Genomic DNA, 17,560 nt, shown 5'->3' on the forward strand with positions numbered 1-17,560 from the left:
TATGACGCAAAATCCATTTTCATGTATTGATTAAGCGATTAGAGAATCAAATGACTCTTCTACATACCTAGAAAATTAAATCGATATTGGCAAAGAATATATTTTTTTAGAGGAATGTTCATATAATCTAAAAAACATATTGTAACGGTATTAGGAATACACTTACGACAGGCATACACTTTTATGTCAGGAACATAGTCTTTTTATTGACAACCGCCAGATTACAACTTTCATCTGGACTTGCGCGTCACCTTTCACTCAGTTAACACTGTTGTTTTTTGTCCTTGTTTGTTTTTTTTTTAGCCGGTGGTTAGCTTATCCTATTCACTCCGGCATCGGCATCGTGGGAGAAGCAGACTAAGCCCTAAAACTGAGAATCCCTAACGAATCTACAGATTCGGGAGCATAGATTAATACTTATAGTAATTGGTCGAGAATCGGCCTAACAGATTTAAATAGGATCCCTCGCTCAGTATACATATCTTAGAGACGAGAACGCAGAAATTGGTTTACAACCGTCTCCTGAGAGAACTCTTCCTGGAGGAACACAAAGGAATGAATTAAAGAACAATTTTTATCTGACTCGCAATTAATTGTTTCCAAGGCAACGAGCTGTAGGTAAGAAGGCTGGTCAGTATGCTAGATGTGCGTACCCAAAAATCAACGATAACTAGTTTTAGAAAGTACCCACATCGACGCTGTTGATCAGAAGTGTACTTCACTATGATTGGCTCGACTCACCTTTCAACAGTTAATAGTGTTATTGCTTGCGAAACAGTAATATCAATTACAGAGGTAGAATACTGCTAAATACAGAGTAGCCAATAAGAGCGAGGTACCCTTCTGACCCACAGAGCCGAGGTGGCTAGTTTGAGAACCCAGTTTCGTTCAGTTTTACATACGCGTCACCTCATTTGGAAAGAACAGACATCAATCTTCTTACGTCTTCTTTTTCGAAGATAAACAACAAAAGTAAATAAAAAATCATGAAACGCGTTGCGTAGAATAATTTGGACATGCTTAGAAATTATTGTTTTTGCCGATGAAGATCAATAACTTCCAGAGAACACTGGCACTCAAAGCAAGCAAATACACAAAGTCTAGAAAACGTAAACTACCAGAGACGAAAACATTTTAATTACCTAAACCAATGCCAAATTTAAACGTAATTATTATATACAGGAGTGTAAAAAAAATTATAAGAATTTGTTTCGAGGTAAAGTCTGAGCACGCAGGCACTGATCCACCGTGAATGCCCAAGTGTAAACGGTGATATGCGCAAACTCGTCCTGTCTGTCTCTATGCGGAAATACTTCAGCCATCGGCCCTTTATCCGTCTCCAGACGATGTTCGAAAGAAATCAATATCTTTTAAAAAGTCACTTTCTATGCTCATTATTAAAGTACGAGACTGCTTAGTTCAGTTTTAAATCCAGCCAACTTGGAAAATAAATGTTCACCACTGCAATTTGTTATCTTTAGTCATAGAAAAATTCGTACTGATATTTCGACATTTGGAAATTAATCTGTGATTTCATCTCTCCGAATTCTAAAAGAATTATTTCTTGACTTTTATTGATTTGATGTGTTAGATTCTTTAAATATTATCTCAAACAAATGTCTTCAGACTTCAATTCATCTGCATTAGTATCCTCATGATCCTTAAATTCTTAGTTATTCAGACAGAAACCAAAGCTGCTGATAGATCTCTTTATATGACTCACATTTTGCTTTTAGGTTAGGTATTAAGGTGTCAATTAACGGGAATAATATTTCACTTTAAACTTTCCTTTGCTAGATAAATTCATTGCCGTTACACACCCGTAAAAAAACCTAATTCGAGTGCTTCTAGTAACTTTTTTGAGAAGCGACTTTGTATTTGGCCTGTCGGATTTTAGCTTCAGTGAATCATTCATACCTTTCAAAATTATTTCTTACAAGAGAAGCAAATAGTTTGGTTGCAACATCCATGGTCATGGTGCTTGTTTGGAGACTAATGCTACCCACCATAGGTTGATATGAAGGATGGTTTTTTACTGATCAGTACACTAAACTCTTATAAAATTATACAAATATATTTTAAAAGTTATTTTAAAAAAATATGATATTCAGAGGCGTCCTTTAGCGGCTTATAGCTCCGTAAGAAGAGCATATCCATGAGCATAAGTCACGTAAACACATCAAATAAAACACAAAATTTTAGTAAATAATATTGTTTAATTTAAATTATATATAAATAAATATATAGCAATAAAGTAAGACCTCCACGCCTCTGGTTGTACATCAGTGATTGTTCAATTATCAAATTAAATAAACTGTGAAATGAAAATCTGTAAAGCACATTGATAAAATGCTTTTTTGAACAGAACCACAAAACAAATGATAAGAAAACAATCGATAATCGATTCAAGTCTTTTGCCCCCGTAAGTAGTAAGATACGTACAGTAAGTACATACTTAAGTGGGTATAAATAAATAAAAAATAAACGAATTTGCAACAACAACATTTATTAGGTTAAATTGGACTCGTATAGGAGACGACATGAAATACAGTGGTTTTCTTTCTTTGTTGGCGTGTTCTACTATACTAGTTAAAGCAGATAATATACAAAGTAAGTATGTATAAATGTTAAAATAAGTTTTTCCTTATATTTTTACCATTTTCAGCCTTCCAAACTACTTTGGGTCACATAAAAACAAAAACTTCAGATAATGTTCAACAACGGGCCGTCGAAAATTTAATTGGACGCATCTTACCCAATAGAACTTCTGAATTTTCTATTGTAGTCAAATCAAATTTTTCAGTAGATGGAAGGGAAGCTTTTAAGGTAAAGTTGAATACAAATTGTACAAAAGTAGGTAACTTATGGAGTAAACCAATCAGGAATAAAAGAAATAAGGATGTGCTTCAGTTTTAGTTAGTTTTCTTCTGTTTCTGATGAAGAGATTCTAATTCTGATCTTAATATACACCACTCATTATTCACGTAAAACTTAAATATGAGCAACATCAATGATACTTTATTGGGACATTCATTAAATGGTACTTGTTTCATATTATAGCACTCTTAATTGTTTAACGTTAAGATAAGGTAGCCATAGATTATGCCCTTTCCCCTTTTCTTTTTGAATTGCATACTTTGTGATTGCTGACTATCAAATTTGTTAAATTGCTGCTTTATTGCTTTATTTTACGCGTCTGTTTTATAAATAGGGTTAATAACCAGTGAGCCACTTGGTCTTTTGATAGAGTTTCTGAATTTAAATTTGTAAGCCAGGTTTACTTCGCCATTCAAATGGAAGAAAATTAGCAACAAAATCCGCTCTAATTAACGACTACCCTAACCACTCAACTCCTTAAGCCAAATTTATGTTTTTTCAATTTAAGATTGCAAAAATACACACGACACTCTAACAGTGCTGGTATACAGATCTGAGTGATAAATACATATTCTTCCAATATATCTCTTAAGGTCGTTTGACTTATAACCCATTTTTTCTTACATATATTTTTTGCAATTTATTGCAAACACGATTGCCTGTCATTTCATGACCTGACCTGCATTTTAGCACCTTATTGTTTGGACCTGGAATTAAGAGTGGTGCATTCACTATGCCAATATCATTATGACATTTGGCCCTTGAATTCAAAATTTAAGCAAATATTCAGCCAATTTGATTAGCATTATTGAAACTTTCATCTCTTATTATTAAGCCATTTTTGCCTATATCAATTCTATGCAATGTTTCCAACGACTGCTTGTTGTAATATTCTGACCAGAATTTGAGCACCTTTCAATATTTCGGCACTTAACGTTTTGACTTGGAATTAAAATTCATACATTGACCAATGATTTATCGTCATCACATTCAACCATTAAGATCGACATCCAGAAACTATTCAATTTAATTAATCTCACTTTTGAAAAATTTCATCCATAGAAAACATAAATTATAAAATTGACAGGGAATGCGTGTCGTAACATTCTGGCTTATAGTTGAGTACCTTTTAGAATTTCTCTATAGATACACTTAGTACCCCTTCTAGTTTCGACACTTAAAATTGTAACCTGGAATTAAAATTGGTACATTCACCATTGTGTTATCGTCATTACATTCAACCATTGAGTTTGATACCCAGGAAACCATGATACCAGAATACCAGACAATTTGATTAATCCCACTTTTGAAAAACTTCATTCCTACGAAACATAAACTATAAGATTTACAAATAATTCGTCTTGTAACATTCTGGCCTATATTTTAGCACTTTTTACAATTTTTCTCAACCATACTTTTAGCTTTTTCTCAAACAATTTGAAAAAATGTGGACTAATTAAATTGGCTTGGGAGCCGAGTTCAATAGCATAATGCTTAAACGGTGTGTGAGGCAGTACATTAACGATACTCGCCACCTGATCATCGTAACGAACGGTTTAAACATTTTGCTTTATTAAGTCATTTTTGCTTTTTTGCATTTTTGCTTTTAAAAGGTTAATGACAAAAATATGGTTTTTCTCAGAACATAATATATGATTAAACCATTTTGTAGATTACAAAAGTACATGACAAAATCGAAATAACGGGCACCACCGGCGTAGCAGCCTCAACTGGATTCCATTACTATTTAAAGTACTATTGTAATGCTCACATTTCTTGGGAAGTTTCACAGTTAAATTTACCGGAATCACTACCAAAGGCCGATGTAACTATTATTTTAAATGACAGGTAGTTCCTTTAAATGTCAAAATAAAAAATATGTGAACCCATCAGCTGTTTTCAGATTTCGCTATTACCAAAATGTCTGCACCACGAGCTACAGCTTTGTATGGTGGGACTGGTCGCAATGGGAGAAGCATATTGACTGGATGGCCCTAAACTCTTTTAATTTTGTGTTGGCTTTTAATGGACAAGAGGCCATTTGGGACCGGGTGTATAAGAAGTTGAATTTATCAGATGCCGATATTGACGAGCATTTTTCTGGACCAACTTTCTTGTCCTGGTATGAACTAATTTTAAATCTGTTTAAAATGTGTAATTTTATGTAAACTTTATTTTTTATAGGTTAAGAATGGGTAATCTTCGTGGTTGGGGAGGTCCCTTAAGTCAATCATGGCACGATAGATCTCTTTACCTTCAGCACAAGATCCTAGATAGGATGAGAGAGTTCGGGATTATTCCTATTTTGCCTGCGTTTGCTGGACATGTGCCTAGGGCATTTGAAAGGTACTCTTAGAAATTAAGTTTAGAAAAAATAGACAAAGCCTTAAGCCAACCGCTGGCGACACATTTCCACGAATCCTCGCTTGTCACTGGCTTCTCGATGTTCAATCAGTTTAATTTGGATCGACCTCTAGTTAGTAGATGGAGAGTAGAAGAAGTGCTATCGCCTCTTTTTATAACTTGTGACTTGCAAGTTGCAGTTTTTGTTACTGCAAGATAATACGTTGCTTTCCGCACCTAAGACATGAGTTATCCAGACCTGTAATTAATGATTTTTAATTTTTCTGCATTAACCCTGGAGAACAGTATTAACTACGTTATAAGGATCAGCAGTTTAAAATTAACACCTACTTGAAGAAAGTTATTTTTATATAACGCATAGAGGAAATTGGATATGGGTGGATTATCGTGACAATTGTATATACTACTTAAAACGATGCTACAAGAGCTACAAATATACAACAATGAAGTTTTATAATATCTTTAACGCAAATTCCTAATTACACCAGTGAGCTTATGTACTCAATACCAACTGTGTCCTATGAGGCAAAAAACTTGTGTATTTTTGAAAGCTGTTGTGTATTTTTGAAAGAAAAAATTCATCAAAGATTGTTAGGGATACCTGAGTAGACACATTTTGTCCAGAAATTGTCTTGTCTTAATTTGTTTTGTGTCTTTCATTGCTGAATTGCTGAATCTGAACTTCATTCTAGAGAGCTTAATCCATTTATGAAGTTGTTATATGAGGATGTTATAATATTTCTGCCAGAGGTAGTGAAGAGGATCTTATCTGGGACGTCAGCTTGTCGTTCTGTAGATTGCCAAGGTGGGAGGGAAGTCAAATTCAGGTGAGAGGAAGAAAATTTAAACTTTACAGTCATTCTTTGCAAGTTTTTTTTTCGACTTCACCACCAATTTGTCTCTCAGCTCACCATTCTTACTAGTTGGGTCTTAGTTGCTAACGTTTCCTCAATTATCATGCTTCCTCGGCTTCTTCAAAGGGTGGTGTAAAACTGAAGATCTGACTTGAAATCCAAGTGGCATTTTCATTTGGAAGATTGCATATACTGCATAAGAGGTATGTTTTTTCAAGTGAGGCTGATATATCATTTCGCAAAGTGAGACAAATCCAAGGTGGCTGGGGAGATTAACCATGGCGAAAAATGTCGAAGTAGGTGCGGTACTTAAGTGGTATGGGAGCGGAGATAAAGTCGCTAATTGTCGCAAGGTGTGCTTATCATTCGGAGGATAGTGATTTCTTCAAGCAAAGAAGCTTTCAGGTTCTTTTTGGATGCATGTGTCTGTGCAAAACATGGGGCATAGTCGATGATTCTCAAAAACCTATTTTGAACTTTGGGTAAATGTCTAAGTGGGAGGCCTACGAAAGAATTGGGAGGACATAGGTATTAAACAGAGTGATATCGTCCTAATGGAGGACCATTTTTTTTATTTCTCTGTTTGGCTTTAGAGTTTCGGTCAAAAGTGACAGAGATTTCCACCTTAGAAGAGTGGCAGAAGTGTGTTTCGCCGGAGAAAGACGTGACCTGCGTCTTCCCGGTATTGACTGTCCGCATCCACTAGTCTATTCATTGGTGATGCAGCAGGGGGGTGGGACTGCAATCTGATTTTCTTCGGAAGGGTAGATGTAATTATAGTGTCTTCAACAGATTGCAAAAGGGTGATGATCTCATGAAATACAACAATTTTTTATATTACTTATTTATTAAACCTTCAGATATAAAATGTAATGACAAAACTCTTTTTGAAAGGATATTTCCAGATACCAACATGACAAAAATGGCAAAATGGAACAACTTTCCGGACAAATATTGTTGCCCGCTGTTCATCGATCCAACCGAGCCCCTGTTTCAAACTGTCGGAAAATTATTTATTCAAGAAGTATGTATTTTAACCGAAGTCATCTAAATTATTACTGTAATGGATAATTTTCCAGCAAATAGCGGAGTATGGTACCGATCACGTGTACAACTGTGACAGTTTCAACGAAATGCAACCTGGAAGCAGCGATTTGACCTATCTGTCAAATGTCGGTAAAAGTATTTACGGAGCTATGACGTCTGCTGATCCAGATGCCATTTGGTAGGTAGTAAGTAGCTGCTGGTAGTGTTTATGGGCAACCAAATGGAAGACATAATATAGAATTTTTATTTAATTTAGTTTTAATTATTCTAGAAAAATATAAATTGAAATAATTATCTTGGTTGCTGCAGGATAATGCAAGGTTGGCTCTTCGTCCACTCATTTTTTTTCTGGACTCCGCAGCGCGCAAAAGCATTACTTACCTCCATACCAATAGTAAGTTAATAAAAATTAATAATTAATTTTTTCTAATACAGGGTGTTGCAAGGATGGCTCTTCTACAACGACCCGTTTTGGACAAACTCTAGTAGGGCTAAGAGTTTTTTGACAAGCGTACCTACGGTAATTTAAAATTAAAATTGGGTGGAGGATTATATGTAACAGTGTTGTAGTATAATTATGTTTAGTTCGGAATTTTCTACGTTGAATATCTTGAAATCTGAATATTTTAAACAAGTACTCCCTATACACTGAAATACACCGCCTTTGTGCGGTGTTCCATGGTATTTAGCCGGCATTCTACCTAAGAAAGTGTCGAGTAAATTGCCTATTAAATATACATAGCTTGACACTTTTTTGCAGATATTTTAAATGGGATTTCCATGTTAGCCCTGGATCTAATAGAACTTTAACTAACTTACTCTCACCTACTCAAATTCATAGAAGATCCGAGTCTGCTTGATTTTTCGTTACTGTAAAGTTGATGTTCACAGTTTTAGATCTATTTAGCGACAGCCTGTGATAATAGGCAGGGATGAGAAATGTCATCAGCGAAAAGAATGATATTTTTGTCAAATCACGAGGAACAAAACAGAAGAGAAATAAAATAAAAATCCCAGTTTCTTTACAAAAATATCACGAGTTGCACAAATGAACTCTTAAATCTTGAAAAGAAAATGTCTTCACTTTAACATCCAGACTATTACATGTTTAAAATCAACTCGATTGAGATGGAAATTGTCTACTTGATGAGGTTAAATGCTATTTTCACTATTTCAGATGGAGATCATCCTCACTATAATCTTTAAAGTGATGAGTTTGAATTAATTTGATACCATTATTTAGCTAATAATAAACAACATAAGCTAATAATCTATATCTCTTTTTATTTAAGATTTAAAAGGGATAGCTCTTAAAGACAAGGGGTACCAGAAAACAATTCTTGCTTAAAAAGTTTAACCCCTGATTTCGAGATATTCGAGGTGGAGACTTTTGAAACGACTACCCTATATAATTTTTTTTTATTTAAGGGCAAAATGATAGTTTTGGACTTACAATCCGAAGAGTTTCCACAATTCACACGCCTGGAACAATACTTTGGGCAACCCTATATTTGGTGTATGCTTCATAATTTCGGTGGTACAATCGCCATGTACGGTTCGGCTGGTATTATAAACACAGTGAGTTAAACAAAGATAAAGATGCTATACTATTACGAACAATGTATATTCCGATATAGATTTTAATAAAGGAATAGCCTTACTTCGTAATCAGAATATTCAATATCACCCTTGAGTATCTGTTGCGACATCTAAAACTTATCCTTCAAAACATGAATCAGGGTCAGTGAATTTGAAAAATTAATGTATTTCTTTTCTAGGAGGTACTTAAAGCTCGTAGCTCGGTTAACTCCACCATGATAGGCACAGGACTGACCATGGAGGGCATTAATCAGAACTATGTTATTTATGACCTCATGACTGAACAGGCTTGGAGGAATGAATCCATTGATCTATCAGAGTGGTTCAAAAATTATTCTAGGAGAAGATATGGAAAAGAGGATCAGAATGCTCAGAAAGCTTGGGAGGGATTTTACGTAAGTTAGATGCTTCTTAAATTAAATTGGTAAATTTAAATTAATATTTTTTAGGTTACACTGTATAATTTTAGTGGAACAGAGAGGATGAGAGGGCAGTTTGCGATAACCAGAACTCCTGGATTAGATATCTACACATGGGTTAGTCAAAGTGAAGATTTTGTAGTGCAATAATCAAAGTATTTGATTTTTTTAGTCTTGGTATAAATATTCTGATTTTTTCGACTCCTGGAAACTATTCTTAAAGGCTGCAAATAATTTAAAAGATAGTCCGGGATATTTGCATGATTTGGTGGACTTAACCAGACAGGTTCTGCAGGATAATGGAGATATTTATTATAATAGATTAGTGACGGCTTTTAAGGACAAAAATATTACCGAGTTTCAGTAAGTTAATTTATTAAATTGTTAGAAAAAAAGACCGAAAAAATTCTATATGCAAGAAAGTCAGATAAAGAAAATTTGGGCCTTCAGGAGAGCTTTCGGTAGCACCTAGGATCTGTTCCCTGAGATCTTTCACTGGATCTATTCACCTATCGTCAAATCTCTTCTCATATATCGTTTAATGGCCCTGCATCACGAACTTAATAAATATACCTGATTGCTAATGCATATGGCCACGATATATGTTTGGTGATATATTATTCACGTATTAAATAAGGAGAAAGATACGTCGCCTGTTCCAGACGATATACCAAAGTGTCGTTTACAAATCGCCAAAAACTAGGCATTCCGCTATACACACACGTCAAACGTCAGCGTCGTCAACTTTATTACCTTTATTTAATATATTTTTTGTTGGCAACACTCAAAATGTTCAGAGTGACCAACATCAAAAGGACACAATCACGCAAAATGGCGGCCTTCTAGTAGTGGTCATTTACTTTTCATTGAATTGGCAGTCCAGGTATATTTATAAGTTTCTGCCCTGCATGCACAAAGCCAAAATCCAATGCCTGGCTTCCCTCGGAGGATATATGCAAATGGTCCCAACTGTTAACTTATATTTATTTTTCTTTATATAATTTGGGAGCACTTGATTGGGTTCACTTTATAATGATATAGAATAATAACACATTATAACTATTTTATTACTTATTTTATTCTCCATAAGTGCAAGTCATACACCAATAACCCAACCTACAACTCACTAAAGTCTTTTGTCAATGTCTGACAAGCCATAAATAGGCAATTTCAAAGTATACTCTGGTTGTATACCTGACATCTCCCTTTTTTATAAAATTAAAAAAATAAACATTCTTATCCTGATTAACTTACAGTACTATATCCTTATAGATCTAACCTAGTAGGTGCTCTAACTAATCAACCTCTACGAGTAAACACAGGATTTATGTTTTGTTCTTCTTCGTCCTCACTTTCTGCACTATACATCTCAGTGTCTTCTGACTCATTTTCACTTTCATTCTCTAGTTCACTTTCACTTAACTCTACGAAACACTTTTTGTTTTTACCTTCATCCCCCTCATTGTCTGAGAAGAACCTAACCAATTTATCATCATCTTTCACCCCTATATTCTTAGTATCTAACGGCACAACTTTTATAAAAATCCTGTTTCTAATAAATGTAGAGCCAGAATCAGTTTTTACTTAATATGACCTGTCTCTAAGTTTTTGGACAACCCTACCAGGCACCCAAGTACCTTTCGGCTTTAACTGAATTACAACTTTGGTATTAGGCAAAATGTCTGGTAACACTTTAACTCCTGACCTATTATAATTATTGTACTGTGCCTGTTGTGTTTTTTCCAAAAACTAACTATAAATCTTAGTATCTATTACATATGGTCTTAAAGTTTACTCAGTGACAGGAATAGTATTTCTTAGATTTCTAGACATTAATAAGTTTGCTGGAGAAATATTGTCAAAAATTGGCATATTTCAATAGATATCTTTCTTTTCATCTAAGACTTTTAAACATATTTTTAGATGTTTGGACATTTCTCTCTGCCATACCATTTGATTTGGCATAGGTTGAAGAACTAACAACATGAGTAAATTCCTATTCTTTAGTAAATCTTTTGAATATTTCTGACATGAACTGAGGTCCAGCATCAGAAATAACTATTTTGGAATCCCATGTCGGGCAAATATTGACTTCCTACCGACTGCGCCATGTTAATTTATATTTATTTTTCTTTATATAATTTGGGAGCACTTTATTGGGTATACTTTATAATGAGATAGAATAATAACACATTATAATTATTTTATTACTTATTTAATTCTCCACAAGTGCAAGTCATTCACCAATAACCCAACCTACAACTCACTAAATATCAGTTGTCTTTTGTCAATGTCTGACAAGCCATAAATAGGCAATTTCAAAATATACTCTGGTTTTATACCTGACACCAACTGTGTACAATCTTTACATGTCCTGTCCTTAATGGACTATATGCTGATGAGACTGCCCATGCTAAAATCTGTTGACAGGCCGTACAGAAATGTCCTCTTCTTCTGATTGTGAGTATGTGAGATATATGGCAATTTACTATAAGGGCTTCGTGACCTATATGGGCTGCATTTTCAAACAGAAAGATCATCTGGTACAAAGCAAGGGTCAGTCAACCGCAAGACATTCCAAAAATGAGCAGAAGAACTTGGCATGAGACAGGCTAAAGCATCCATGCTACTTTTCTCAGCAGACAGTGACTGCGTCTAGAGACGAGAGGACTCTGCTAGTTGTATTGAGAGGAGAAAGAAATTGTAGACCATGCCATTGGGGAGTACATACGGCTGGTTTAAATATCTGGGCAATACTTACAGTTAGCCTAACTACAGATGGGAGAAGATTAGATAAGACGGGACGAGATGGAAAGAGATAATATGATACGAAATAAAAAGTTAATTTTTCCCTTTAAAACAAATATGTTCATTTATAAAGAAAAAGTAGCTTAACTGCGTTAATGAAGTTTTTCTATTGAAGGATCGCAAATTAAAAATTAAAAAAGTCGAAAAAACTACACTTATGATCCAATAGCCAACTCAGGATTGTTGATATCACCACAGATATAACAAGCTAACGCAACAAGAGCTATTTGCGTTAGCTAGTTATATCTGTGATATCACACTTTTAAGATATATAAAAAAAACTCAAGATCTCTTATTGTTCTTTAAGGAAGTAAAATAAGCCCAGGTGACTCTTTCAGGATTTTCAAGTTTATTCAATTTGTAGTGGAATATGATAGAGGTTTCTTTTTTTTGAACGAATACTTCCACAACCAGTACCTAAGTAAAACTTAACACTAATACACACAACATTTGAGGAGATATCGCATCATAAATAAAGTGAATGTGATCTTGTGAGATTCCTAAAATTAACAATCAGATGTCTGTTTGTCAGATGTGTCGACTCTACTAAAGAAATCCCGTGGTTAACTCAGTCAAAAGCCTGGGAAAATCATTATACACATTACCTGAGCTTGATCTCAACTTCCATACCCTGAAACCCGCCCTAAACCTTGTCAAAAGCCTGGGAAAAATTAGTATATATACCACCTTGACTTTCCAAAGCCTGAGACAGGAACCTTACATATACTAGGAGAGAAGAGTAGATGTTTTAAGCTATCCCTCAGCAAAACGACGCTGGGCAGATTGCTGGGCTCATGGATCAAAGAGGATATCTTTTAGAGATAATGCAGTCGAAAGCTTTTGCTTGTCATGTTATACATTTTAGAAATAATTTTAATAATAATAATAATAATAATAATAAATAAATTTATTTGCCAGTAATAGTACAAGTTTACAATGCATTATTGGTATACATTCTTCATACATGATAAATGTATTACTGCAAAATGGAGTTTAAGGCAGTAAAACTGATATTGAATAAACTCCGTGAAAATGTTGTAACTGTAACTAACAACAAAGAATATTAAATTAATATATAGATTCAATGCTAGCACAATAGCAAATCATAAGTAGTATGTAGTTTTATAATTTCAACACAAGTAAATTACAACACTGTTTTTACCTAAAACATTCTAATAGTTCCTAGCTCTTATACTTATAGTAGACGCACAGCATAAAGAAACTTTAGTTTCTTTATGCTGTGGTAGACGTTTGTACCTACCCAAAACACAAGTACACTATACCGTATGAAAAAAAAAGATAAATAAAAAACAACAAGACTTAGTGGTATGTTAGCAAGTTATTTTTATATAGATATTTGAATTTTGTTGGCGTGAGTATTTTCATTTCGAGAGGAATATGATTGTATATTAGGTAAACATTATAAGAGAAAGATCTTGCAAACAAGGCAGTCTTATGGAAAGGAGGAGATATTAAGCCCCTATACCTTAGGTTTAAGTTGTGAACATCTGTTCTAAACTTTATTTTGTTGTACAAATATGGTGGACTTTTATTAAATATTATTCTGTGGAATAAGACAGCGGAGTGAAATGTACGGCGATTTTCTATATCCAACCAATTGCAAGTTTTGAGTTTATGAATTACTGGCTCAAACTTCCTTATGCCAAATGCAAACCGCAAACACGACCTCTGAACTCGCTGTATCCTGTCCCTATCCTGTTTGGTTAGGCATGGACCATACAATGCATCACAATAATTAAAGTGGCTTAACACAAGAGCATCTGACAATGTTAATTTTAGTTTTTGACTTAGTGCACGCCTATGTGGATATAACAGCTTTAAATTTGCATACGCCCTCTGTACACACGCAGATACATGTTCGCTGAATCTTAAATCTGTATCTAAAATTACCCCCAAATTCGTAGATTTTTTTTCAAAGGTAAGCTCTGAGTTATTTAAATTAATTTTAAGTTGGTTTTCTAAGTCAATTTTTTGTTTTCCAAAAGCAAGTATTTTAGTTTTTAAAGGGTTTAATTTTAACTGGTGTTTTTCTGAGTTTCGAACTAGTTGATTCAAATCTTTATTTATGTTAAGTTGAGTTTGTGCTATGTGTGACACAGTATAATAATTGTTTATCATCAGCAAAACTATAATCAATACAGTGTTCAAGGGCATGTGTGAGATAACAGGTGTATATGCAGAATAGTAACGGGGATAGCCCGGAGCCCTGTGGAACACCACAGTGAAGCGACCCTTTGTCCGAACATCCCTTATCAGTTTCTACATATTGAACCCTATTAGATAAATAGCTTTTAATTAGATCGACAGCACTCTGTGAAAATCCAATATGCAATAGCAAAGCGAACAGAACCTAGTGGTTTACCTTATCAAACGCTCTTGTGTAGTCTAACAATATCAAAACACATGAGTTTCCAGAGTCTATATTTGACATTATTGAATCAACCACGTCCAACAATGCTGTACAGCAACTGTAACCTTTTCTAAATCCCGATTGTCTCAAGGGAAGGATATTGTGTTTATTTAGGTGTTCTATTATTCTAGCGGTTAAGATTTTTTCAAATATTTTCGAGCAGGGTGATAAAATGGATATGGGTCTTAATTTTGAAAGGTTTGTGGGCTCGGTTTTAGTTTTTGGCAACGGAAAAACCCTAGTAATTTTCCAGGAGTCTGGAAATTTAGATACGAGAATACACGAGTTATAAATATTAACTAAAATATTTAGAATCCGAGGGCAGCATAATTTTAGCATTTCACTGTTTAGACCATCCGGACCAACGGCATTTGATTTTATTGATGATAAGGCAGTGTAAACTTCCTGTTCAATTTTCAAAAACTTTTCCTAAACTTTATCTAATGCTTGGTTTTAGAAAAGTGGCAACGATCTTCAGAGGTATCTTCTTGGATCTCGAATCTATTCTAGCCACAAACGAGGACTTTCTATTGGGTAGGTGGTTGGACGCAGCCAAAAAATGTGCTAATGGCAGCAGCGTAAGTTCTAAGTCTTTTACTTAGTTTTATCACAAATTACTCAAAAAAGCCAGATGTGAAAGTTCGGCTAAAACGCAAAGCAATTTTTGTGACTCCTGGGTATTGTGCAGACAAACCGCATGAACGTTGAGTATCTTTTTTATTTAAATTTAATAAGACCGGTCTATGTGTGACTTATGTGAAATGTAATTCATTAGAAAATACAAAACAAAGTAAGTAATAAAATATAAAATTGTATACGAATAAATCGAAACAAGCCCTTGCTCGTAGACTGAATAATGACAATTCTTATAAATAATAAATCGCGTGCTATAATATGGGATGCTCTGGTACCTAATTGTATTATAGACGCGACGGAGAATCGAGATATATAACGAATGGAAATTTTCGCATCTGGATTACAGTAATTTATGTTTTTTTTATTTAATTTATTTTTATTTTAATTTATGTATATTACGTATTAATTTATTATGCTTAGGAGGAAAAACTCTTTGAATACGATGCAAGGAACCAAATTACTTTATGGGGACCGTATGGAGAAATAATAAATTATGCCATAAAACAATGGTCTGGTAAGTACATTTTCTTTAGGACAAATTGTGGTTCATTGAGTAATTATTTTTTTAGGTATGGTAAAAGATTTCTTGTATCCACGGTGGGATGAGTTTATTTTTGCCATGAATTTGAGTCTGGTTTATAAAGTGGAATTTGACGAAACTCTGGAAAAAAATTTAATATTCGTTCTTTATGAGGAACCATTTGTGTTTTCTAGGAAAAACTACACCATAGAACCGGAAGGTAAGAATAAATAAAAGCAACTAATATGTTTAAATAATTATGATTTAGAGTAATTGTGTATGATATACTTTGACGAAATACGAGCGCGAAAAAAACAATTTTCACTTTGATCGCTGGAATAAATATCTGTGGCGCTATCTAAAGACTATGCTACAAAAGATGTATTAAGGTTACTGCATCTGAAAACCGATAATGTCGTTTTAAGTTTTAGACCTCGGCACCATCTAACAAACACTCTTTAGAGCATAAATTAAGTTACCTGAAGTCAAAAATATAAACTATTTAAATAAACATGAATTGTAAAAAAAAAGAATTACAGCGTAATTATTAGCTGTGGATTCAAAATTTTACACTGGCAGTACCTCTCTCCTAAGGCAACAAGCCCCTCTACTCGTAAAGAATTTTCCTTATTCTTGTAAGAACAAGTATCAAAAACAAAATTATTCTTTCATATATTATGTAGAAGTGAGTTTACAAAATATGTGACTTTTTAGCTAATCCATAAAAAAAAACCTTTAAAGCTATCACGTAAAAAAAGGTTAATTAGTTTTTCCGTTTCGTGTAGCAATGTGACCTACCTAGAAAAGCAGGCGCGCCGGTTTTCACTGACCTAATAAATTCTTCTTTATAGGGTGGGGACTTTCCAGCTTGCTTAGCTTATTTCAGCGACAAGGGCGTTTTTTAAATAATTTGAGTATACAGAGTATTTTCTGCGATTTTCAGGTGATACGATCTCTATAGCTCAGGCCATTGCAAACAGGGACTGGTATACAGACGTTCAATATGTTCCAAAATTGAAGGTGATACCTGTGAGAAATAGGAGAGTTTATAAACAAAGTGAAAAGTTCAATGAATATACAGATGAAGAGATGCTCAAGATGCGCAGGCAGTTATCAAGAATTAGAAATATTGATAAATTGAGAAAATATTTTTATTCGTAGTAAAAATTATGAAATGATTTATATTGTGAAATGAAAATCTTTTCCAAATGAAATATAGTTTTATTTTTGTTATAGCAAGATGAGTTTCCTGGTCTGATAATGTCTTTATAGACAAAATATGTAACCAATAAAAATTCATTTTTGTACTATACTGTAGATTTTGAGTTTTAATTTCTTCTGATTCTTTTCTAAGAACAATTTTCTGCAGAGCTCTGGAGCTTCCATCTAGCTTGTTTCTTAATGATAAAAAGTTTCTGTGTATTCTAATGAAGTCCTAATCATACCCCCTCCTAATTCTAATTTATTAGTTACTCCTAATTACATTCTTCTTTAATTCTCATAACATAAGTAGTTTTTCACTGCAATTCCAGATATTGATACAGAATTAAGCAATTTTGAACCTCACATAGGACCAGTTCGTTACATATACATCGACTTCTCCAAAGCATTTGACAGGATGAACTATGAAATCTCGGCTAAAAATAGAGTTCTACCTTATTGGTAGAATTGGTAGAAGTATTGCTGGTGAACTATTCAGAAGGGTTATATGTCTGGTACTTAGGTCCAAACTAGTGGCATACATATGGGTAAATGATGGTATATATGAAGCTATTGCGTTTTCCAGATTAAACGTTTTTATTCAATATGTCCACCGTAGTCCTCTAAAGTATGTGAGACAGATTAGGGATTTGGGACTGCTTCTAAATCCAATTCAGTTGTTACTGCACATATCTGTTAAACTACACCTAGAGGATGTATCATTCGTTATATATTCAGTAGGGGTTATTTAATGATCCAGGATTTCTACATATGAAATCCTGGAGGAAATCCTCATATAATATTT

At 34.1% G+C, this 17,560-nt stretch overlaps 1 protein-coding gene across 4 annotated transcripts; it reads left to right on the forward strand.

Moving 5' to 3' along the window:
• Positions 1–264: 264 nt before the first annotated feature.
• Positions 265–16,872, forward strand: LOC126738618 (alpha-N-acetylglucosaminidase). Of its 4 annotated transcripts, none has more exons than XM_050444041.1 (17): positions 265–618; positions 2,513–2,610; positions 2,666–2,826; positions 4,550–4,725; positions 4,781–4,999; positions 5,062–5,223; positions 6,990–7,119; positions 7,175–7,320; positions 7,578–7,662; positions 8,571–8,720; positions 8,921–9,136; positions 9,191–9,277; positions 9,333–9,523; positions 14,857–14,977; positions 15,456–15,549; positions 15,605–15,775; positions 16,499–16,872. In XM_050444041.1, the coding sequence occupies exons 2-17, from the start codon at positions 2,541–2,543 to the stop codon at positions 16,714–16,716; spliced, it is 2,397 nt and encodes a 798-aa protein (XP_050299998.1). In that variant the 5' UTR covers positions 265–618; positions 2,513–2,540; the 3' UTR covers positions 16,717–16,872. The 4 variants fall into 4 exon arrangements, with proteins under 4 accessions (XP_050299998.1, XP_050299996.1, XP_050299995.1 ...); XM_050444039.1 differs by lacking the exons at positions 265–618; positions 7,578–7,662 and adding exons at positions 2,364–2,422; positions 7,452–7,536; XM_050444038.1 differs by lacking the exon at positions 265–618 and adding an exon at positions 2,364–2,422.
• Positions 16,873–17,560: the final 688 nt, after the last annotated feature.

Source organism: Anthonomus grandis, chromosome 7, assembly GCF_022605725.1.
Source record: "Anthonomus grandis grandis chromosome 7, icAntGran1.3, whole genome shotgun sequence".
Taxonomy (NCBI): domain Eukaryota; kingdom Metazoa; phylum Arthropoda; class Insecta; order Coleoptera; family Curculionidae; genus Anthonomus; species Anthonomus grandis.